Source organism: Hemiscyllium ocellatum, chromosome 33 (assembly GCF_020745735.1).
Source record: "Hemiscyllium ocellatum isolate sHemOce1 chromosome 33, sHemOce1.pat.X.cur, whole genome shotgun sequence".
NCBI lineage: Eukaryota > Metazoa > Chordata > Chondrichthyes > Orectolobiformes > Hemiscylliidae > Hemiscyllium > Hemiscyllium ocellatum.
The window spans coordinates 23,846,980-23,872,127 of record NC_083433.1 but is presented as its reverse complement, the minus strand read 5'-3'; the positions used below and the strand labels follow the sequence as shown (position 1 = coordinate 23,872,127).

The window sequence follows — 25,148 nt, the reverse complement described above, 5'->3', positions numbered from 1 at the left end:
TTGGATAATTACTATAAGAGGAATAATTTGCAGGGCAACAGGGAAAAAAGGGGCGGGGGGATGAGAAAGCTGAGATGTCCTTGCAGAGAGTCAGCACAGACACTATAAGCTAAATGGCCTGGTATAATCATTATCTGATTCTATAACTAAATATCCCAAAGTGACTTGGAGTGAATGGCATTAGCAGAGTTGTAACTGTAGGTTTGTTTTGATACAGTCTCTCACTCAGTGATTTTCCTCCTGATTGTAACTGTGTATATCTTTGCACTGAGAACTCCAAAGCCCAAAAGTCCCTCTGATTACATGGATACACACAGTGAGCCAGCCAATTGTCAACAGAGCAAAACAAGAGAAACTCAGCAGGTTTAGCAGCCATCTATAGAGAGAAAGCAAAGATAATGTTTCGGGTCCAGTGACGGTTCTTCAGAACCCGTTGATTCTGATTTCATTCCATTGATGCTGCCAAACCTGCTGAGTTTCTCCAACAGTTTCTGTTTTTTTGTTTCAGATTTCTAGCATCTGCAGTTCTTTGGTTTTTGTTCACTATCAGCAAAGGTTTGACTTGACTCCTAATTACAATGTTCCTGTCTTGTCTTTTGCAGGAGCTGAATGGCCAGTTATCGGAGGAGATTGCACGAATCCGTGCACTTGTGACAGGAAGGAGCCATGACAACATTGGGAATTTACCTGTCACAGGTGACAGAGATACATGTGAATTGGAGGTAAGACGGGAACAGGTTGGGTGGGTAGATGGTGCAGCGTTGAATCATATACCAGTTCACAAAAATCTATTCAAATCTTTGGCAGACCATTCAGTCCATTGTATCTACAGTAGCTCTTTGAAGGCCTATCTAATTGGTCCCACTGCCTTTTTATTTTTCCTGTATAACCCTAAGAATCTTTACTTTTCAAAACATTGTAAATAAATATTTATACCACCAGACATTGAATTCCCTCAAATAGAATCAATACATGCTTAATACAGGAAAAATTTGAAAGGCTCTGGGCGAAGGAGTGAGGAAAATTGCTGAGCTACTTTAAGACTTAGAGTAAAGGAGATAAGGAGAAACGTATTCAGCCAGAGAGTGGTGTATCTATGAAGGCTGCAGAGGCCAGGCCATTGAGAATATTTAAGACAGAGATAGATAGGTTCTTGATTGTCAAGGGGATCAAGGGTTACAGGGAGAAAGCAGGAGAATGGGGTTGAGAAACATAACAGCCATGATTGTATGGCAGAGCAAACTCGATGGGCCGAATAGTCTAATTTCTGCTCCTGTGTCTTATGATCTTAAAAATTGGCCACACTTTATATGGAATGATGCTATGATCCGAATGTACAAGAGTAATTGTTGTTACGTTAGCAAGCGTAATCCCACAAATAACGGTGACATGGCATTGGTACAGAGTGAAATGTTGGCAGGAACGTAGATAGTACCGTGGACCTTTAAAGTCCACATGTAGCAATTGGAAGAGTTTATGGCCTCATTGTAATGTTCCTATATCACATGAGATCTGTCCAGTTTTAACTTATTAGTGCATTATTAGCTTTGATATGAATTAGGAGCTGAGCTTATTTCAAATTGGCATTTTCCAGGATTTATCAACTTTGGATGAATATATCTCTGGAGGTTAAGATGAACATATGTAGTAGGAGAGAGCATTTGGCCATTGGTCCTGATTAAATAAGAGCATGGATCAAAGTGACTCTACTTTCTAGCCTCTTTATGAATTACCCTTGACTTCCTGGTCAGTCAAAAATCTGTCTAACTCAGTCCTGAGTATATTCGATGACCAAGCATCTGCTGTTCACGGAGGAAGAGAATTCCACAAAATTGATAACCCTCAGAAAAGGATGTGTCTTCCTCATTTCATTGCTTCTGTTTCCCACCAGCCCACCCACTCATTGGTTACCAAGCATGTAAATCATCATAAATTGGCCTTCCCAGAGCCAATCAGCAAACAACAATTGTAAAATAACATACTGCTGAGAGAAAGGATTTTGGTGAAAGGTCATCAGCCTGAAACATTAACTGTTTCTCTCCAGAGATGCTGCTCAAGTTGCTGAGTATTTCCAACATTTTTTGATCCAATCACTGAACTGTTCTGTAATCCACAAGTCACCGATTGCCTATCTGGAAAAGATCACTCTGTCCCCAGCTTCTACCTTCTGCCAGTCAGCCAATCCTCTATCCATGCCAGTACTATGTCCTTAATCCCATGAGCTCTCGTCTTATTTAACAGCCTCCTGTACAACATATTGTCAACATTTTTCTAAAATCCAAATAGATTATGTCTCCTTTGCCAAACTTGCTCATTACCTTCTCAAAGAATTCTAATAGATTTGTCAGGCACCTTTCCCTTGATGAAGCCACGTTGACTCAGTTCTATTTAACAATGCACTTCCAAGTACTCCGCAATCTCATCCTTAATAATGGACTCTAAAATCATTAAAAAGACTGAGGTTCAGCTAACCAGCCTGTAATTTCCTGTCTTCTGACTCCCATCCTTCTTAAACAAAGATTTTACTTAGCTATTTTCCAGTTCTCTGGGACTCTCCTTGACTCCAGTGATTCCTGAAAGGTCACTACCAATGCCTCCATGATCTCCTCAGCTATCTCCTTCAGAACTCTGTGTTGTTGTCCATTTGATCCATGTGATTAATTCACCTTCAGACCTTGAAATAACTCCACAGAGTATCCCTTCATCAAGTTACCCTTTATTTACACGTGAGAAGTCCTAGGCACTGATGCAGCTCCCTCAGACCAAACTCTCAGAATATCAGGATGTCTGACCCTCCTGTTTTTATCTGTTAGCCAGGACTCCTTGACTGGACCAGACTAACAGTCCTAAATCAATCTATGATGTTACAACCAGTTTAGCTTTAGCTTCTTCAGTACCTTCTTCCTTAGTGATGGCCATTACATTCACCTCTGCTCCATGATTCTCTTGAAGTTCTGTTGTGCTACTGGTGTCTTCCACCATGAAGACTGATGCAAAGTACCTATTTGGTTCCTCCGCTATTGCTTTGTTTCCTGTTACTACTTCTCCAGCCTCATTTTTCCAGTGGTCCAGTGTCCGTTCTTGCTTCTCCTTTACCTTTCATAGAGTCATACAGCTGTACAGCATGGAAACAGACCTTTTGGTTCAACGTGTCCATGCTGACCAGACATCCTAAATATATCTAGTCCCATTTGTCAGCACTTGGCCCATACCCCTCTAAATCCATCCTATCCATTTACCTATCCAGCCTCCACCACTTCCTCTGGCAGCTCATTCCTCGCACACACACCACCGTCTGCCTGAACAAGTAGCCCTTTAGGTCCTTTTAAAATCTTGCCCCTCTCACCTTAAACCTATATCCTCTAGTTTTGGACTCACCCGCCCAGGGAAAACGCTGTGTCTATTCACCCTATTTATGCCCCACATGATTTTATAAACCTCTTTAAGGTCACCCCTCAGCCTCCAACGCTCCAGGGAAAACAGCCCCAGCCTATTCAACCTCTCCCTATAAAATCCTTTCTGAACCCTTTCAAGTTTCAATATCTAAAAAATACTCTTGTAATCTTTTTTCTAACTAGCTAGCTTACCATCATATGTCATGTTCTCCCTATTATTGCTTTTTGAAATTGTCTTCTGCTGGTTTCTAAAGGCTTCACAATCCTCTGACCTTCCATCAATCTTCACCACATTGTATGCTTTTTCTTTGACTTTTAAATATTTGCGAATCAGTTTGCTCAGAGATTTTATTTCCCACCTCCAGTGAAGGTGGGACTTAAACTCCTGGTTCAGATGTAGGGACACCACAAAAACACCATTAGAGCCCTTTCTTTTGCTTTTAAGGCTGTCCTTGACTTCACTTGTCAGCCATGGTTGTCACATGCTTCCTTAGCATGTTTCTTCTTCCTTGGGATAAAGTTCAGCGGGCCTTCTCAGTTACTGCCACCGCTGCTCCACCGTCTTCCCTGATAGGCTCCCCTTCAAATCATCGCTGGCCAGCTCCTCCCTCATGTCTTTGTAGTTACTTGTAATCGATTATAATGCCATTACATTGATTCAAGCTGTTCCATGTCAAACTGCAGGGTGAATTCTAATGTATTGTGTTCACGGCCCTCCCAGGGGTTCCTTCACCTTAAGCTCCCAAATCAAGTCTGCCTCATTGCACATCACTAGATCGAGAATTGTCTCTTCCCCTAGTGGATTCTACCACAAACTGCTCCAAACAACCATCTCTTAGAAATTCCACAAATTCCTCTTCCGGGGATATGCTCTCAACCTAGTTTTTCCAGTTCACCTACATATTGATGATTTTTGTGATTACTGTAATAGTGTGTTTCTTAAATGGATTTTCTGTCTCCTGATTTATGTTCTGCTCCATATCCTGACTACTTCTAGGAAGTCTGAACATAACCCCCATCAGGGTCTTTTTCCCTTTCCAGTTCCTCAACTTTACCCATACAGATGCTATGGCTTCTGACCCTATATTGCTTCTTGTTATCAATTTAATTTCATTTCTTACTAACAAGGAAGTCAACCCCACCTGCTCTGCCCATTTGCCTGTCCTTTCAATAAGATGCATATCTTTGGATATCTCGAACCCAACTCTGATCTCCTTGCAGCTGCATTGCTGTGATACCCACAACATCAAACCTGCCAGTTTCAATCTGGACTACAAGCTCATTTACCTTGTTTCATATACTGCATGCATTTAAGTACAGCACCTATAGTCCTGCGTAGACCACACCCTTCCCATAATTGTCCCTTATCTGTTGTGCCTGAAATTAGATTCCCGCCCTTTAATGTGTCCCCCCCCACCCCCCGCCAAAAACTAGTTTAAAGTCCTTAAGATATCTCGACTTGCACCATCGGTTGGTCTACCTTATTTCAAATGCTTTGTGCATGAAGATACAAAGCCTTCAAGCTTGTTGCATAGATGGTTCTCTTATAACGCCAGATTGCATTCCAGCGAAATCTCGCTTAATAGAAATAATTGGGTCTCTGGGAAAAATGGGGTTGGGGCAGACCAGCAAAAAAAACACTCACAATCACTCAAAAATCACCCAAAAGTCTAACACAAAGTATAGCACAGCCTGAATGAAGGTTGACATCATATTTATTAACAAAACAAAAGCATATTTAACACAATACATTTGAAAAATGTAAAAACGTTGCTCTCAGAAGAATACCTCTCACAGAAAGCTGCTCTGTTGGCAGCTGACATTGGCGTATGCGCAGGATGACCACGAATACCGGCGCTGACATCATGCATGCTCAAAGCAACACAGAGAGTTTGCCGACATTGTGAATGCGCAAAACAGCACGTAGACTGCGGCAGAACAGCACAAAGATCAGCACCAACACTGTGCATGCATGGACCCCAGCGCATACACAGAACGGCACAGAGGTTTGGGTACATGTACAGAGCAAAGCACACAAACTGATCCCAGCTGGAATCACTCTATTGCCAATGGAGGTCGGCATTCTCCCCAATTCTTCAGTGATATTATAGCCAAATCCTGCTGCCGAAATGTCTGTTATCACACTATTGCCGGCCTATATTATTGAGTTTCCCTACTTTGTAAAACATGACATTCATGCATTTTGTCCCTTCCTTTTATTTTCCAGTAACAATAAAGTGCAATCCTACCTTCTCATTCACCTTTGTATTGCTAATTTTTCATGCAACTGTAACTCTGTGTCCCCCTCCACTATTTAGTTTAAAGCCCTATCTAAAGATCTGGATCTGTGATTCACCAGGACTGTAGCCCCAGCATGACTCAGGTGGAGCCCATTCCTTGGGAACAGATCTCTTCTTCTCCAGTACTGGAAACAATGTCTCATGAATGCAAACAAATTGCTGCCACACCAATCTTTGAGCTTCTTTTCCTCTTTAATCTTGTAGATCCGGTGCCAATTAGCTCATGGCTCAGGTAGTAATCCGGAGATTATGATGTTTTTGGTTCTAGGCGCTCATAATCCTCAATAGAACGTCTTTCCTCTTTCTGCCTATATCGTTAGTGCCAACGTGGTCCATGACAACTGGATCTATCCCTTCACTCTCTCGGTTCCTGTGCAACCTAGATGAGGTACCCTGAACCCAGGCATCAGGCAGGCAACGCAGCTTTCAGGACTTTCAATCCTGGCCACAGGAAGTGTCTATTCCTCTGACTGTTGCTGGTTTACAATTAAATATATTTTTTCTTCTTTCTCTTGCATGGCTCCCTGTACAATGAATAGAGAATTCGACGTTTCGAGCATAAGCCCTTCATCAGGAATAAGAGAGAGAGAGCCAAGCAGGCTAAGATAAAAGGTAGGGAGGAGGGACTAGGGGGAGGGGCGATGGAGGTGGAATAGGTGGAAGGAGGTCAAGGTGAGGGTGATAGGCTGGAGTGGGGTGGGGGCGGAGAGGTCAGGAAGAGGATTGCAGATTAGGAGGGCGGTGCTGAGTTAGAGGAAACCGACTGAGACAAGGTGGGGGGAGGGGAGATGAGGAAACTGGAGAAATCTGAATTCATACCTTGTGGTTGGAGGGTTCCCAGGCGGAAGATGAGGCGCTCCTCCTCCAGCCGTCGTGTAGTTGTGTTCTGCCGGTGGAGGAGTCCAAGGACCTGCATGTCCTCGGTGGAGTGGGAGGGAGAGTTAAAGTGTTGAGCCACGGGGTGATTGGGTTGGTTGGTTCGGGCGGCCCGGAGGTGTTCTCTGAAGCGTTCAGCAAGTAAGCGGCCCGTCTCCCCAATATAGAGGAGGCCACATCGGGTGCAGCGGATGCAATAGATGATGTGTGTGGAGGTACAGGTGAACTTGTGGCGGATATGGAAGGATCCCTTGGGGCCTTGGAGGGAAGTGAGTGTGGAGGTGTGGGCGCAAGTTTTACATTTCCTGCGGTTGCAGGGGAAGGTGCCGGGGGTGGAGGTTGGGTTGGTGGGGGGTGTGGATCTGACGAGGGAGTCACGAAGGGAGTGGTCCTTGCGGAACGCTGATAGGGGAGGGGAGGGAAATATATCCTATCATCCGCCGCCATTTCCGCCACCTCCAAACGGACCCCACCACCAAGGATATATTTCCCTCCCCTCCCCTATCAGCGTTCCGCAAGGACCACTCCCTTCGTGACTCCCTCGTCAGATCCACACCCCCCACCAACCCAACCTCCACCCCCGGCACCTTCCCCTGCAACCGCAGGAAATGTAAAACTTGCGCCCACACCTCCACACTCACTTCCCTCCAAGGCCCCAAGGGATCCTTCCATATCCGCCACAAGTTCACCTGTACCTCCACACACATCATCTATTGCATCCGCTGCACCCGATGTGGCCTCCTCTATATTGGGGAGACGGGCCGCTTACTTGCTGAACGCTTCAGAGAACACCTCCGGGCCGCCCGAACCAACCAACCCAATCACCCCGTGGCTCAACACTTTAACTCTCCCTCCCACTCCACCGAGGACATGCAGGTCCTTGGACTCCTCCACCGGCAGAACACAACTACACGACGGCTGGAGGAGGAGCGCCTCATCTTCCACCTGGGAACCCTCCAACCACAAGGTATGAATTCAGATTTCTCCAGTTTCCTCATCTCCCCTCCCCCCACCTTGTCTCAGTCGGTTTCCTCTAACTCAGCACCGCCCTCCTAACCTGCAATCCTCTTCCTGACCTCTCCGCCCCCACCCCACTCCGGCCTATCACCCTCACCTTGACCTCCTTCCACCTATTCCACCTCCATCGCCCCTCCCCCTAGTCCCTCCTCCCTACCTTTTATCTTAGCCTGCTTGGCTCTCTCTCTCTTATTCCTGATGAAGGGCTTATGCTCGAAACGTCGAATTCTCTATTCCTGAGATGCTGCCTGGCCTGCTGTGCTTTGACCAGCAACACATTTGCAGCTGTGATCTCCAGCATCTGCAGACCTCATTTTTTACTCCCTGTGCAATGATGCTATGGTCAATTTGCTCATCCTCCCTACAACCCTCACTCTCATCCACAGAGGGAGCAAGAATGTCCTATGACCCCATTTCCAAAGTAGAGTCATATAGTCATAGAAATGTACTGCATGGAAACAGACCCTTCGGAAAATCTTTACATTTAATTAGTTAGTAATCAGCCATCCAAAAAAAAAATGAAAGAAGGATGCCTGTTTTTACAAAACCCAAGTTTTCACCTTATTTTTGCAGTAATATAGAACATAGAACATAGAAGGATACAGCGCAGTACAGGCCCTTCGGCCCTCGATGTTGCGCCGACCGAATCCTACCTAACCTATACTAGCCCAATAACTTCCAAATGCCTATCCAATGCCCGCTTAAATGACCATAAAGAAGGAGAGTTCACCACTGATACGGGCAGCGCATTCCATGAACTCACAACCCGCTGTGTGAAGAATCTACCCCTAACATCTGTCCTATACCTACCACCCCTTAATTTAAAGCTATGTCCCCTAGTAACACCTGACTCCATTAGCAGTAAAAGGTTCTTAGTATCTACCCTATCTAAACCCCTAATCATCTTATACACTTCTATCAGATCTCCCCTAAACCTTCTCTTCTCCAATGAGAACAGCCCCAAGTGCCTCAGCCTTTCCTCATAAGATTTTCCTACCATTCCAGGCAACATCCTGGTAAACCTCCTCTGCACTCGTTCTAAAGCTTCCACATCCTTCCTATAGTATGGCGACCAAAACTGCACACAATACTCCAGATGAGGCCTCACCAGAGTCTTATACAACTGCAACATGACCTCAGGACTCCGGAACTCAATTCCTCTGCCAATAAAGCCCAGTACACCATATGCCTTCCTCACAGCACTATTTACCTGGGTGGCAACTTTCAGAGATCTGTGTACATGGACACCAAGATCCCTCTGCTCATCCACACTACCAAGTAGCCTACCATTAGCCCAGTAATCCATCATCTTGTTATTCCTACCAAAGTGAACGACTTCACACTTAGCTACATTGAATTCCATTTGCCACATTTCCGCCCAGCTCTGCAACTTATCTATATCCCGCTGTAACCTACCACTTCCTTCCTCACTATCCACAACTCCACCGACTTTTGTGTCATCCGCAAACTTGCTTACCCAGCTTTCAAGTCCTTCCTCTAGATCATTTATAAAGATAACAAAAAGCAATGGTCCCAAAACAGATCCTTGTGGTACACCGCTAGTAACTGCGCTCCAAGATGAACATAATCCATCAACTACTACCCTCTGTCTCCTTCCAGCCAGCCAATTCCTAATCCAAACCTCTAATGTATCCTCAATGCCATACCTCCGTAGTTTTAGCATTAGCCTACCATGGGGAACCTTATCGAACGCCTTACTAAAATCCATATACACAACATCTACTGCTTTACCCTCGTCCACTTCCTTAGTCACCTTCTCAAAGAACTCAATAAGGTTTGTGAGGCACGACCTGCCCTTCACAAAACCATGCTGGCTATCCCTGATCACGTTATTCCTACCCAGATGTTCATAAATCTTATCCCTTACCATTCTCTCTAAGACTTTGCCCACCACTGAAGTCAGACTCACTGGCCTATAGTTACTAGGGCTATCCCTACTCCCTTTCTTGAACAATGGGACCACATTCGCTATCCTCCAGTCCTCTGGTACTATTCCCGTTGACAATGACGACATAAAAATCCAGGCCAATGGCTCTGCTATCTCCTCCCTAGCTTCCCATAGGATCCTGGGGTAAATGCCATCAGGCCCAGGAGACTTATCTATATTCATCCTTTCCAATATTCCCAAAACCTCTTCCCTGCATATTTCCAGGGCATCCATTCTAATTATTTGTGATTCCATATTCACATCAGCAACAGTGTCCTGTTCCTGAGTGAATACTGATGAAAAGTACTGATTTAATGTCTCTCCAATCTCCTCCGCCTCCACACACAACTTCCCACTACTATCCTTGACTGGACCGATACCTACCCTAGTCATCCTTTTATTCTTGACATACCTATAGAAAGCCTTTGGGTTTTCCCTAATCCTACCAGCAAATATCTTGGAGGTTAACCCTCAATTTCTGGAGACTGTCAGGAACAGGAAGAGGCTGTTCTTTGAAATCATGACTAATATTTGACTTAACCACAGATCCATTCATGTCACTAGTGAATGAACATCTACCAAACTCAAATTTAAAGTGAACATTTGCTCTCTGATCAAATGCCATTTTGAGAAGATAGATTCAAAATAGGAAGACAAACAAGAGTAGGCCTTTCTAACCATCGAGTCTATTCTGTCATTTAATAAGTCATGTCTGATCGAATACTTCAATACCTTTTATCCATCCCCACCCTTAGATTTCAGGTTTAACTATTTACACCACTAGTAACCTGAAATCTATCAATTTCTGTCTGAAACATGTTCAAAGAATGAGCTTTCACAGTCTGGGTAGAGAAGTCCAAAGATTCACAATCCTATGGGTAAGAAAAGTCTAATTTCAGTCCTAAATGACATACCCCTTATTTTTAAATTGTGCTGCCTGGTTCAAGACTCTGCAACCAGGGGAACCATCTCACCTACTTAATCCTTTAAATATTTTATAGGTTAGTGAGTTTTGAGATGATTTGGAGCTCAGGTTGAGGTTCTGGATGTAAATTTGCTCGCTGAGTTGGAAGATTCGTTTTCAGATGTTTTGTCACCATACGCATTATCAGTGAGCCTCTGGTGAAGCGCTGGTGTTAGTGACCCACTTTCTATTTACATGTTTAGGTTTCCTTGGGTTGGTGACGTTATTTTCATGTGGTGATGTTATTTCCTGTGGTGATGTCATTTCCTGTTATTTTTCTCAGAGGGTGGTAAATGGAGTCCAAGTCAACATGTTTGTTGATAGAGTTACGGTTGGAATGCCATGCTTCTAGGAATTTTCATGCGTGTCTTTGTTTGGCTTGTCCTAGGATGAATAAATTGTATACGTTTCAATGAGATCACCTCTCATTTTTCATAACTCTAGAAAATATGGGCCCAGTTTGTGTAATCTGTCTTCATAGGATAGACTCGCCCCCCCCAGGGACAGTCACTCTGGGCATCCCTAGTGTGCAGAAATGTTCCCTAATTTTATTCCTGAATAATCTGGGTATGTCCCCTAGTCTTAGATTTCCTCAACCAGCAGAAATCCCTTCAGTTTGTGTAATCTTGCCTCTTGTGGTGTCCAGGTATTATTCTGGGAAATCTCCACTGACCAATTTTTATGTTTTCTTTCTTTGTTTTCATGGAACATGGGTATCATTGGTAAGGCCAGCACTTACTACTAATCCCTAATTATTCTTGAATAATTTGTGAAGCCATTTCAGAGGACAGTTAAGAATCTGTGGTCTCCAATGCTGTTGGCCTGGAGTCACGTGAAGGCCAGACTGAATAAGGACAGCAGATTTCCTTTCCGAAAGAATGTTAGTGAATCAGATGGGTTTTTACAACAATGGTCATTATTAGAGACACAAGCACTCAATTCCCAATTCTTATTGACTCAATGTAAATTTTACCAGCTGCTGTGGTGAGACGTGAGCCCCCGTCCCCAGACCATTAAGCCTGGGCATCTGGATTACTAATCCAATAACATTAACATGATACTACAGCCTCATCTAATAGCATGGGCTCCAATTTTTGTGCCCATTCCAAATTTCTTTATATTGGCTTAAGAGTCTGAGAGCACCTAGTCCATCAAAGGGAACACTATCTGACTTACTTTTGAATTGAAATCCATTGCATTAATTTCTCAGCTGCATGTTTCTACCGAAAGAGTCCCAATGTATTTCTGGTACCAAATGTGTGTTAGAACATACAAGCCTGACCAGAGAGATCAACATTTTTCAACTGCCTCTGACAGTCTGTTGCACTTTTATTCCAGACCTTTGAATGCTAAATACAGAGATGATTCAACTTCAATTTGGTGCCAGACAGGCAGTTAATGTACTGACTGTCGTTGAACACACTGAGCTAGGCTTCTTATCCACATCACTCTGATGAGCCTGAATTATTAAAGGACTAGCAGGACCAAAATTCTCTGCAACTTTCTCACAAAAGGATCATGATGATTGAAAGCTCTAATTTTATCGACTAATTTATTTTGGCTTCAATAAAAGTTACTTAAAATAAATTTGAATGAGTAGTTGTAATGTCCGCACACTGTTATCAACTGGTGGAGTGTTCAAGAGTATAGTAGAGTATTACACCATGTGATGTTTAGTGTACACAGCAGCAGACTGTGACCTATCGGACCCATACCAGCTCTTCAAGAGAACAACCCAATTTACTCCACTGTCCTACTATGTTCCCAGAGCCCTGCATTTTTTTTCACTTCATGGAATTTCTCAAACTCTCTTTTCAAAATTTCAAGTGAGTCTGCTTCTACTGTCCTCTCATGTAGCGAAATGTAACTTGTTAAAATATTCTTCTCAACTCACTTCTTCTTTCAATAATCATATAGGTATCTGTTTCAAGTAATAATATAAATTGTAAATAGCTTGTTCCCCAGCTTTGTTCCTTGTGGTACAATCTGCCAGCTTGAAAATTCCTTGTTTACCCTTATTCTCTGTTTCCTGTTGGTTAACCAATCCTCTATCGATCCCAATACATTGCCCTAACTTCCTTCGCCCTTATCTCGGGAGTTAGCCATTTGTCTAACGCTTTTTCAAATGACCTTTAGAAATCCAAGTACATTGCTCTTTATGTTCCCTACTAGTTACATCCTCATAATTTGCCAAACACAACTTTCTTCTTGTAAAACAATTTTTTCATTATTTTGATGATATGATTTTCTAAGTGCATTGTTAAGAGTTCCTTAATGTTAGATTCCAGCATTTCCCATTGACTGATGTCAGGCTAACTATCCTGTAGTCTTCTCTCTGCCTTTTTTTTTTGCATATCAGTGTTACAGTTGGTAAACTCCAGTTCTTGGGATTTTTAAATATATTTATACTTTCTCAAAATGTGGGTGTTATTGGCTCAGCCAAGAATTATTGCCTGGACCTAACTCCTCTGAGGAGATGACAGTGAGTCATCTTTTGGAACTTTTGCACTCCATGGAATATAAGATCTTCCGTGATGTTGTTGGGGAGGGAAGGACATTGATGGAATCAGGATATATTTCCAAATCTGGCAGGTGAGAGACTTGGAGGGGAGCTTGTTCCTGTATATATGCTGCCCTCGTCCCTCTAAATGTTCGAGGTTACAGATTTGGAAGGTACTGTCAAGCCTTGGTGAGTTGCTATAATGCATCTTTTAGATGGTACATGCTGCTGCAAATGTACATTGCTGGCAAAAGGAATTAAGGTGGTGGATTAGATGTCAGTCAAGCTTCTTGAGCAATGTTGGAGTTGCACTCATCTAGGCAAATGGGGAGTATTCCATTACATTTCTGACTTCTCCTTTATCAATGGTGGACAGGTATTGGGGCGTTAGATGGTGAGTTATTTAATTAGGTCCCCTACAGTGTGGAAACAGGTCCTTCGGCCCAACAAGTCCACACCAACCTTCCAAAGGATAACCCACGCAGACCCATTTCCCTCTGACTATTGCACCTAACACTGTGGGCAATTTAGCATGGCCAATTCATCTGACCTACACATCTTTGGACTATGGGAGGAAACCAGAGCACCTGGAGGAAACCCATGCAGGCACTGGAAGAATGTACAGACCACACAAAGAGAGTCGCCCAAGGCTGGAATTGAACCTGGGTCCCTGGCACGATGAGGCAGCAGTGCTCACCACTAAGCTGGATTTGCTGTAGATTTTCCACCTTTGACCTGCTTCTGTAAGTAAAGTATTTGTATGGCTGGACCAGTTCAGTTTCTGGTCAATGGTAATCCTGAGGGGCGATGGGAAGATTGTCTCTTGTTGGACATAGTAAATGCCTGGCATTTGTGTGACATTGCCACTTCCCTGCTGTTACTAGGGATTTTGTTTAAAATGATAGTCATTACATTCAATATCTCTGCATCAACTGTTAGGTCATGAGAATTTGTTATCTTCTAGTCTCTTCGGTTTATCCAATTTGTTTTTCTCTAAATGCATTAATTATCTTAGGTTCCACACTCTTATTAGCTACTTGGTTACCCTCTATTTCTGCGAAATAATTTGCGTCAACTATCATCTCTTCGTTCCCTTTATTCTTCTTGATCATTTTTCTTGTCTGTGCCTCTAAGATAATGATATTCACTTTAGTCACTCTACATCTTGTAAAACTTCTTACAATCTGTTTTTATATTCTTGGCTATTTTACTCTTATATTCTAATTTTTGTCCTTTTTTTAATCATTTGTTTGATGGCCCTTTCCTGCTTTATAAAACCCTCCCAATCCTCAGGCCTATTACTTATCTTTACAATATTATAAGCCTCCCCTTTTAACCTAACATTATCATTAACTTAACTAAGAAGTCACAAATAGACATTTCTTAGTCAGGTTTTTTTTTTGCTTTTTCAATAGAATGTATTTCAGGAATTACAGTCTTATCTACAGAGGTTAGTTTTTGCAGTAATAACAGGACATGTTCCAAGCTGTCTGATCTACAAACAGAAAGTGCTGGTGGCTCACTATTACTTCATATCTGCAGTACTGCCTGTGCAGAAGTTTACAACACAGAAATGGTCTATGTCAGTGTTTACGCCCCATTCGAACCTCTGTCCACATAACTTTGAACCGTGTTGAATACAGCAAATTAAAAATTTCAAAAGAGGTTAACAGTTTTGAGTTAGGAAGAGAATTAAGAGTTCAAAACAAAGGTGGAGATATGGAGTTAAGATGCAGATCAGCCATGACTAATTAAATGATGGAAGGGGCTCAAGGGGGTTAATGACCTACTCATGTTCCTACAGTGAAACTTTCTGTTCCATTCTCCTTCACTGACATCTGTCTGCTCCATCCAGTTCAACCACTCTTGAGCGGTAGTAAACTGAACACATAAACCAACTTTCTGGGTAAAGAGGTTATCTCATTTATTAGCACCTATCTTACATTTTTGGCCATTATATACACACTAGTGAGCAGACACACAAGTGCCAAGCCGTACAAATTTGTAGATGATGCATCAATGATTAAGTTCAGCAGCTGTACTAAATCCTGGGAGAAATAGGAGGGAATTGCTGTTGACAACATAGTGTTGAAACAGCACTTTCCATTGTCAGCCTTATGAAGGTTGGTCAACTAGAATCCTTTATAAATGCCTAGGTCTAGGCTGAAAAGATAGTTAGTTCATGCAGTCAATTTTGTACCTCCTGCCTGAAATAACTCCATGAATGCCAGTATCCTGTCACCCAGTCACTCTTTATTTACATGTGGATAGTACATGTCACTGACCTAGCTAGCACAGGGCTCCCTGATTAAACCAGGTTAACAGACTCAATCAGGGAACTCATATTCTATAAAATCTAAATGGCTGCCTCCTTCCAATCACTATATTTCTCAGTGTCACACTCACACCCCCTCTATGGAAACTATCCAGGTCTGTCTTCATTGTCCACATGTAGTGGTATCGATGAAAAATTAAATTCAGCATGAAATGCGACCCTGGTTAGGAATAAGACTTCAGATTTAGAGATTCACTCTTCAAGATTTACCTTAATCAGCTCCTTAGATTCCAGTCTGCAGCTCAATCCCTGCAATCCATTATTCTATGTGTATTTTGTACATACATATGTACAGTCAGTTCTACTATAACACAGTAATTCCATTCTCGTCCAATCCGTGTTATAAGAAAATGATGTAATAGCAGCACCATTTAAACTAATTTAATGGTTAATTCCCTAGGGAAATGGGTTTGAATCCGAGCCATAGAAGATGATTTAATTTGAATTCATTTAAAAGTATTAGTCTAATGTTGGCCATGTAATGACTCAATTATTAATAAGAATATGCTGTCCTTATCCAGTCTGGCTCCAGATCCTCAGCAATGTTGTTAACTCTTAAGTGCACTCTGGGCAATCATGCATAGCCAATAAATAATGACCTAGCCACACCCACAGTGATAATTCCCTTGCGCCTCTTTGAAGTAGTGCATTAAGTATATCATATCTATCATCGAGACTAGCCATTGCTCTGGTTTAACATCTCATTTAAATGTCCACAAGACATTACTAGAGAATCAGTCTAGACTTTATATTCATCCCCTAGAATGTGACTTAAGGATAGAACATTCTGACTCAGTAGTGAGAGTGGTATTCATTGAACAACAGAAAACAATTTCAAACTTTGACCATTTTTGTGTGTAGAAGTTTCCTAATTCAACTCTTGAAAAGTCTGTCTCTAATTCTCAAATTATGACCCAAGTCTAGAATCCCTGACTCTCTCCGCTCAGTCCTCTTTAATATCTTGAAAACTGCTCTTCCCATAACCTTCTAAATTCCAGACAATATAACCCTGTTTTTTTGTAATCTCTGCTCATAATCCAACTCTTGGACTCCATATAAAATTTCAACAAAACTCTCCTGCCTACTATCCAAGGTCCGCATATCCTTCCTGTGGTATAGCACCCAGACCTGCTCTCAATAACTCCAGGTATTGGGTTCAATTGTACAGCTACAGCATTACATCTGTCCCTTAGTTTCTATTCTTTTTGGTTGAAAAGCCAGTATTCCAGTAACATTTATGATTATTTTGTGTACTTTATAATGGTATTTTAATTACCTATGTATCTGGGTCATCAAGTCTCTTTGGAGTCCATTGCTTACACCTTGCGGGAGGATTTTGGTTGATAATGTACCATCTTACATTCACCTAAAACAAAATCCATTTTGCATGATTATTGCCCATGCTCATGGTCCTAGTGGTCCTTTGTATGATGTGAATTTCACTTCCTACTTAGCGGCACAAGCCTAGATATATTCAGTAGCTGAGGAGTGGTAAATGGTGCTTAACATTTTGTGACCATCAGAGAACATGTCTACATCTGACCTTATGATGGGGGGGGCGAAGGTTCATTGATGAAGCAGCTGAAGATGGGTAAGCCTAAGACACAACCCTGAACAAGTCCTGTAAAGGGTTCCTGGTCTAAAACGTTTGGTCTCTAACAACCACAAATATCTCCTTTGTGCTAGGTGCAATACCAACTAGTGAAGAAACTCACCCTGATTTCCACTGATTCCAGTTTTACTAATGCTTTGGCTATCATACTCAGTCAAATATTGTCTTGGGGCAACCATTCACTCTCACCTCACCTTCTGAGTTCAGAGAAACATTTGTGCCCCACAAATATCAGGTGAAGACCATCTCCCACAAGAGAGAATCTAAATATCATCCTTTTGACATTCAATGGCATTATCTTCACCGAATCTACCACTATCAACATCCTGGAGGTTATCATTGACCAGAAACTCAACTGGACTAGCCACATAAATACTCTGGTTACAACAGCATGGTCAGAGGCTAGGTTCCTCCTGTGAGTAACTTCCTGACTCCCCAAAGTCTTTCCACCATTTATAAGCTACAGTCAAAATTGTAGTATAAAAGCTCCCGTTTGCCTGCATGAATGCAGTTCCAGTGACACTCAAAATGCTTGCCATGATCCAGGGCAAAACCGCCTGCTTGATTGGCTTCATACTCATAACATCCACCTCTCCTTCACCAAGGCTCCATCGAAGCATCTTCAAAACTCACAACCACTGCTAACTAGAAGGATAAAAGCAGCAGATATATGGGAACACCACCACTGCAAGTTAGCCTTCAAGCCACTCACCATTCTGATTTTGAAATATATATCCATTCATTCATTGTCGCTGGGTCAAAATCCTGGAACGCCCTCCCTAATGGCACTGAGCGCCTACAGCACATGAATTAAAGCAGTTCAAGAAGGCAGCTTACCACCACTTTCTCAAATGTTATTGAGGATGGCTACTACATGTTGACTTTTCCAACACTGAATATGGGGATATTTGTGCAACCTTCTATTCCAGTGAATTGTTTAATTGTTCACAATCTTCGCAACTGAATGTAACAGGTCTGCAGAACTTAGCTCTGAATTTGGCTGGTTGTGGGATCACTTAGCTCTGTCCATCACTCACTGCTTATGCTGTTTGGCATGCAAGTAATCCTATTTGGTGGCTTCATTTGGTTGACACCTCATTTTTAGGCATGCCTGGTGCTGCTCCTGACATACCCTCCTCCACTCTCCATTGAACCAGGATTGATCCTCTGGCTTGATGGTAATGGTTTAGTGGGGTATATGCCAGATCATAAGGTTCCAGATTGCGCTAGAATAATGGCCCACAGTGCCCCATAGATGCCCAGTGTTGAGTTGCTAGGTCTGATTGAATTCTGTCCCATTTAATGTGGTTCTAGTGCCTTACAACATGATTGGGGTATTCTCAATATAATGGAGGAATTTTGTCACCATGAGGACTAGGCGGTAGTTACGTTTTCCAGTACCAGCCTGAAGATTGGTACGGGTGAGGTAAAGTCTATTTTTCCCTCTTGTTAGTTCCCTCACTACTTGTTGCAGATCCAGTCTAGCAACTACGTCCTTTAGGACCTGACCAGCTCAATCACTTGTGCTGCTGCCAAGCCAATCTTGGTTGTGGACGATGAAATCCCCACCAGAATAGATATTGCACCTTTTCCACCTCCAGTGCTTTGTCTAGGTGTTGTTCAACATGGAGGAGCACTGATTCATCAGCTAAGGGAGGACGGTACATGGTAATCAGCAGGAGGTTGCCTTGCACATGTTTAACCTGAAGCCATGAAACTTCATGGGTCTGGAGTCAATGCTGAGGGCTCCCAGGGCAACTCCCTCCCCACTGTGCCACCAGGTCTGCTGGGTCTGTCCTGCAGGTGGGACAGGACATATTCAGGAATGGTGATGGTGGTGTCTGGGACATTGTCGATAATGTATGATTCTGTGAATATTCACTATGTCAGGCTGTTGCTTGACTGTTGTGTAAGACAGCATTCCCAATTGTAGCACGTGCCCCCTGTACGTTAGTAAGGAGGACTCTGTAGAGTTGCCAAGATTGTTTTTGCAATTGTCTTTTCCGGTCAATGTCAGGTGGTACATTTAAGTTTGATTTCTTTGTTGCGATTGATACAACTGAATGATTTGCTAGGCCATTTCAGAGGGATGTTGAGAGTCAACCACATTTCTGGGATCACATGTAGGCTATATCAGATGGCAGACCTCCTTTCCTGAAGGACATTAGTGAGCCAGATGGTTTTTCCAATTATCAGCAATGGTTTAGTGGTCATCAATAGATTCTTAATTCCAAATTTAAATTCAGATTCCACGACCTGCCATGGTGAGATTCGAAACCGAGTCCCCAGAACATGAGCTGAGTTTCTAGATTAGTAGTCTAGCAATAATGCCACCTGGCCATTGCCCTCCCTTGATGCCAATAAGCACACAGTGGTAGGCACTGGAAGTAATTCATTATTCTCAGCAAAAATACCTCCCAGTGAGGAGAAAAGATTCTAATAGAGGGATAAATCAAGCCCAACCAACCAAGGATGTTAATGACAGTATTAAGTTGAAAGAAATAGCAAATAAGGAGGGCACAGTCAGTGATAGCACTAAAGACTGGGATCAATTCAAAATTAGAGGAAGACTAAACATAATAAAGACAGAGAAAATAAACTATGAGGGCAAATAGTCCAAAGGTGTGCAGGCTAGGTGGATTAGCCACCTACAGAGTTACAGGGATAGGGTGGGGGGGGGGGGGGGGGGGGGGGGGTGGATCTGGGTGGGATACTCCTCAAAGGATTAGTGTGGACTCGATTGACTGAATAGCCTGCTTCCTCAATAGGGATTTGAGATTCTAGTAAGGCATATAACTGACAATAAGAGCTAGTTTAAATATATAAAAAGAGAGGGGTCAAAGTGAATGTAGGCCCCTTACAAAATAAATCTTGGGGAACCAAAAAAATGGCAGAGGAGTTAAAGAGATATTTTGTGTTAGTCTTTACAGTGGATCATACTTTGTTCATCCCATTCATATTAAAAAATACAGGAAAGGAACTAAGTGACATCACCATCACTAGAGAAGTATTATTGGACAAATGAATGAGGCTAAAGGCAGATAAGTCCCTTGGCCCTGATGCCTTGCATTATAGGGTCTTTAAAAAGATAGTTACAGTGATATTGGAGGTGCTTAATGTCATTGTCCAAAAATCCTTGGATTCTAGAGAAATACTCGAGGATTATAAAACTGCAATGTGACACCTCTATTCAAAAGGTGGGAGGCAAAACACAGGTGACAAGAGACTGATTAGCCAAACGTCCAAAGGTTGAATTATTGGAATCAATTAGTAATCGCAGAACATTTGAAAAATCAAAATCTGATCAAGCAGAGTCAGTCTGGTTTCATGAAAGGAAAATCATATCTTACTAAGTTATTACAGTTTTTTGATTAAGTCTCAATCACAGTGGGTAGAGGGAAACCAGTAGGTATGTTGTATTTGGACTTCGAGAAGACATTTGACAATGTACCTCGCAAACGATTAAGTCACAAGGTGTAAGAACCCATATTGGCACAGTCGTATATTGGCACAGATACAGAATTGGCTTATTGGCAGCAAACAGCGAGTGGGGATAAGGGTTTTTCTTTCAGGTTGGTGACTCGTGACCTGTGGGATTCCAAACGGTTCAGTACTGGAGCCACAATTGTTTATAATATATATCAATGACTTGGAGGAAGTGAATACAGGGTAGCCAGATTTTCAGATAATACTAAATAGATGTGAAGGCAGGTTGTGAGAAGGATACAAACAGTTTACAGAAAGATACTGTCAGGTTAAATAAGTAGGCGAACAATTGGCAAGTAGAGTACAATGTGGGAAAATGTGAAGTTGTTTACTTTGGAAGAGAAAACTAAAAAACAATATTATCTATAAATTAGAAAAACTGCTGAAAACTGCAACACTAAGAGACCTGGGGGATAACTGTGCAGAAAACTCAAAGGTGCACAGCAGGTAATCAGGAAGGCTAATGGAGTGCTGGCCTTTATTTCAAGAGGGCTGGAGTATAAGAGTAGGAACGTCTTATTGCAACTGTACAAGGTATTAATGAGACCACATCTGGAGGAGTGTAAGTAATTATGGTCCCCTTATTTAAGGAAAGCTATCATTTCATTGGAGGCAGTTCCAAGAAAATTCACTAGAATGATCCCTCATACAATGGGATTGACTAATGAGCAAAGGCTAACAGGTTGAGATTGAGATCAGAACTTCTAAAATTATTAACGGAACAGATAAGCTAGACATAAGAGAGGATGTTTCCATTAGCAGGTGAAACTAGGAAAAGAGGGCACAGCCTCAAAATTAGGGGGAGCAGATTTAGGACTGAATTGAGAAGGAACCTCTTCACCCAGAGGGTTGGGAATCTCTGCCTAGTGAAGTAGTTGACGCTACTTCAGGAAATGTTTTTAAAGCTAAGGTAGATAATTTTTTTTGAACAGTAAAGGAATTAAGGATTATAGTGAGAGGGTGAGTAAGTGGACCTGAGTCCATGAAAAGATCAGCCATGATCTCACTGAATGGCAGAGCAGGCTCGATAGATCAAATGGCCTTCTCCTGCTATTCTTAAAGGACTTGACAGGATAAACACTAATAGGATATTTCCCCTCATGGGTGAGTCTAGGACCAAAGGATACATTGTCAAAATAAAGGGGCCAATTTAAAACTGAGATTGTAGAATCCATAAAGTGCAGAAAGAGGCCAGTTGGCCCACTAAGTCTGCAGTGACCGTCTGAAAAGTATCCTATCCAGACACTCATGCTGTCACCCCACAGTTACAATGGCTAACCCACCCTGCTGGCATATCCTGGAAACTATGGGCAACTTAGCATGACCAATCTGCCTAACCTGCACATAGAATCCCTACAATGTCGAAACAGACATTAAGCCCAACAAGTCCACACTGACCCTCTGAAGAGTACCCCACCCAGACCCACTCCTCCACCCTATTACTCTACATTTCCCCTGACTAATGCATCTAGCCAACACATCCCTGAACACGATGGGCAATTTGGCATGGCCAATTTACCTAACCTGCATATCGTTGAACTATGGGAAGAAACCGGAGCACCCATGCAGACACTGGAAGAATGTGCAAACTCCACACAGTCACCCAAGGCTGGAATTGAACCCGAGTCCTTGGTGCTGTGAGGCAGCAATGCTAACCACTGAGCCACCATGCTGCCCATCTTTGGATTGTAGGAGGGGTACCCAGCCGAAACCCAGACACCAAGGGAACGTCCAAATGTCACACAGGTCAGTCACCCCAGGCTGGGATTGAACCCAGTAAGCCGTGCTAACCATTGCGCCACCATGCGTTATGAAGAGGACGAATTTCTTCTCTCCAAGAGTTGTAAGTCTTTGGAATACTTTGTCATAGAGAGCTGTGAGGGCAGAGTCCTAATGTGTACTTAAGGCTGAGATAGACCCTTGATCAGTAGGTAAAAAATGATCAGTAGGGGAATCAAGAATTATGGGCATAGGGCAGGAAAACGGAGGAGGCTCAAGGGGATCAACAGCTTACTCCTGGTCCTGTTTCTTTTAGGTTACAGTCTTAAGGCTCATGGGATTACACCTTGCTGGTTTTCAGAAGAGCCTGGTGTATGCAATAGCTTCCAGCAGGCTCTGAAGAATATTCACTTTAATAGAGTCACAGTCATAGAGATATACAGTACGGAAACAGACCCTTCCATCCAACTCGTCTATGCCGACCAAATATCCCAACATAATCTAGTCCCATGTGCCAGCATTTAGCCCCTATCCCTCTAAAACCTTTCTATTCATGTACCCATCTAGATGCCTTCCAAATGCTGTAACTATACCAGCCTCCACCACTTCCTGTGGCAGCTCATTCCATAGATGCACCACCCTCTGCATGAAAAAAATTGCCTTTTAAGTCCCTTTTAAATTTTTCCCCTCTCGCCCTAAACCTATGCCCTCTGGTTCTCAACACCCCCACCCCAGGGGAAAACAACTTGTCTATTTACCCTATCCATGCCTCTCATGATTTTGAATCTCTATAAGATTACCCCTCAGCCCAGAGAAAACAGCATCAGCCTATTCAGCCTCTCCCTGTAGCTCAAATCCTCCAACCCTTATAAATCTTTTCTGAACCCTTTCAAGTTTCACAACATTCTTCTGATAGGAAGGAGACCAGAATTGCACACAATATTCCAAAAGTGGCCTAACCAATGTCACAACATGATCTCCCAACTCCTATACTCAGTGCTCTATCCAATGAAAGAAAGCATACCAAATGTCTTCTTCACTATCCTATCTACCTGCGACTCCACTTTCAAGGAACTATGAACCTGCACTCCAAGGTCTCTTTGTTCAGCAACACGCCCTAGGACCTTACCATTAAGTGTATAAGACCTGCTCTGATTTGCCTTTTCAAAATGCAGCACCTCCCATTTATCTAAATTAAAATCCATTGCCACTTCTCAGTCCATTGGCCCATCTGATCAAGAACCCGTTGTACTCTGAGGTAACCTTCTTCGCTGTCCACTACACCTCCAATTTTGATGTCATCTGTAAACCTACTAACTATACCTCTTATGCTCGCATCCAAATTATTTATATAAATGGAGAAAAGTAGAGGACCCAGCACCGATCCTTGTAGCACTCCACTGGTCACAGGCCTCCAGTCTGAAAGGCAACAATCCACCATCACCCTCTGTCTTAAACCTTTGAGCCAGTTCTGTATCCAAATGGCTGGTTCTCCCTATATTCCATGTGATCTAACCTTGCTAACCAGTCTCCCATGGGGAACCTTGTTGAACACCGTCCTGAAGTCCATCTGCATCACGCCCGCCACTTTGCCCATATCAATCCTCTTTGTTACTTCTTCAAAAAAACTCAGTCAAGTTTGAGAGACATGATTTCCCATGTACAAAGCCATGTTGGCCCTCCCCTCCCCTATCAGCGTTCCAAAAATACCACTCCCTCCATGACTCCCTCGTCAGGTCCACACCCCCCACCAACCCAACCTCCACTCCCAGCACCTTCCCCTGCAACCGCAAGAAATGCAAAACTTGCGCCCACACCTCCCCCCTTACTTCCCTCCAAGGCCCCAAGGGATCCTTCCATATCTGCCACAAATTCACCTGCACCTCCACACACATCATTTACTGCATCCACTGCACCCGATGTGGCCTCCTCTATATTGGGGAGACAGGCCGCCTACTTGCGGAACGTTTCAGAGAGCACCTCTAGGACACTTGGACCAACCAACCCAATCACCCCGTGGCTCAACACTTCAACTCCCCCTCCCACTCCACCAAGGACATGCAGGTCCTTGGTCTCCTCCATCGCCAGACCATAGCAACACGACTGCTGGAGGAAGAGCGCCTTATCTTCCGCCCAGGAACCCTCCAACTACAAGGGATGAACTCAGATTTCTACAGTTTCCTCATTTCCCCTCCTCCCACCTTGTCTCAGTCCCAACCCTCGAACTCAGCACCACCCTCCTAACCTGCAATCTTCTTCCTGATCTCTCCGCCCCCACCCCCACCCCGGCCTATCACCCTCACCTTAACCTCCTTCCACCTATCGCATTTCTAACGCTCCTCTCCCAAGTCCCTCCTCCCTACCTTTTACTTTAGCCTGCTTGGCACACTTTCTTCATTCCTGAAGAAGGGCTCATGACTGAAACATTGATTCTCCTGCTCCTTGGATGCTGCCTGACCTGCTGCGCTTTTCCAGCAACACATTTTCAGCTCTGATCTCCAGCATCTGCAGTCCTCACCTTCTCCTACTTTATCCCTAATCAGACCTTGTATCTCCAAATGCATGTAAATCCTGTCCCTCAGGATTCCCTCCAACAACTTGTCCATCACTAATGTCAGGCTCACAGGTCTATCGTTCCCTAGCTTGTGCTTACCACCCTTCTTAAACAGTGGCATCATATTAGCCAACCTCCAGTCTTCTGGCACCTTACCTGTGACTGAAGATGATACAAATATCTCAGTAAAGGGCCCAGCAATCACTTGCCCAGCTTCCCACAGAGTTCTAGGGTACACCTGATCTGGTCTGGGATTTATCCATCTTCATGCTTTTCAAGACTTCCTCCTTTGTTACATGGACATTCTTCAAGATGTCACCATCTATTCCCCTACATTGTATATCTTCCATGTCCTTCACAGTAAACACTTATGCAAAATACTCCCCATCTCCTGTGGTTCCACACTTAGGCTGCCTTGCTGATCTTTGAGGGGTCCCGAGTT

At 43.2% G+C, this 25,148-nt stretch overlaps 1 protein-coding gene across 1 annotated transcript in view; it reads left to right on the top strand.

Moving 5' to 3' along the window:
- triobpb (TRIO and F-actin binding protein b) overlaps window positions 1-25,148 on the top strand; it is a 133,085-nt gene that overhangs the window by 87,852 nt on the left and 20,085 nt on the right. Inside the window, exon 12 of the mRNA XM_060849290.1 lies at window positions 603-722. Coding sequence (XP_060705273.1) covers window positions 603-722 — 120 coding nt within the window. The remainder of the gene's footprint in view (window positions 1-602; window positions 723-25,148) is intronic.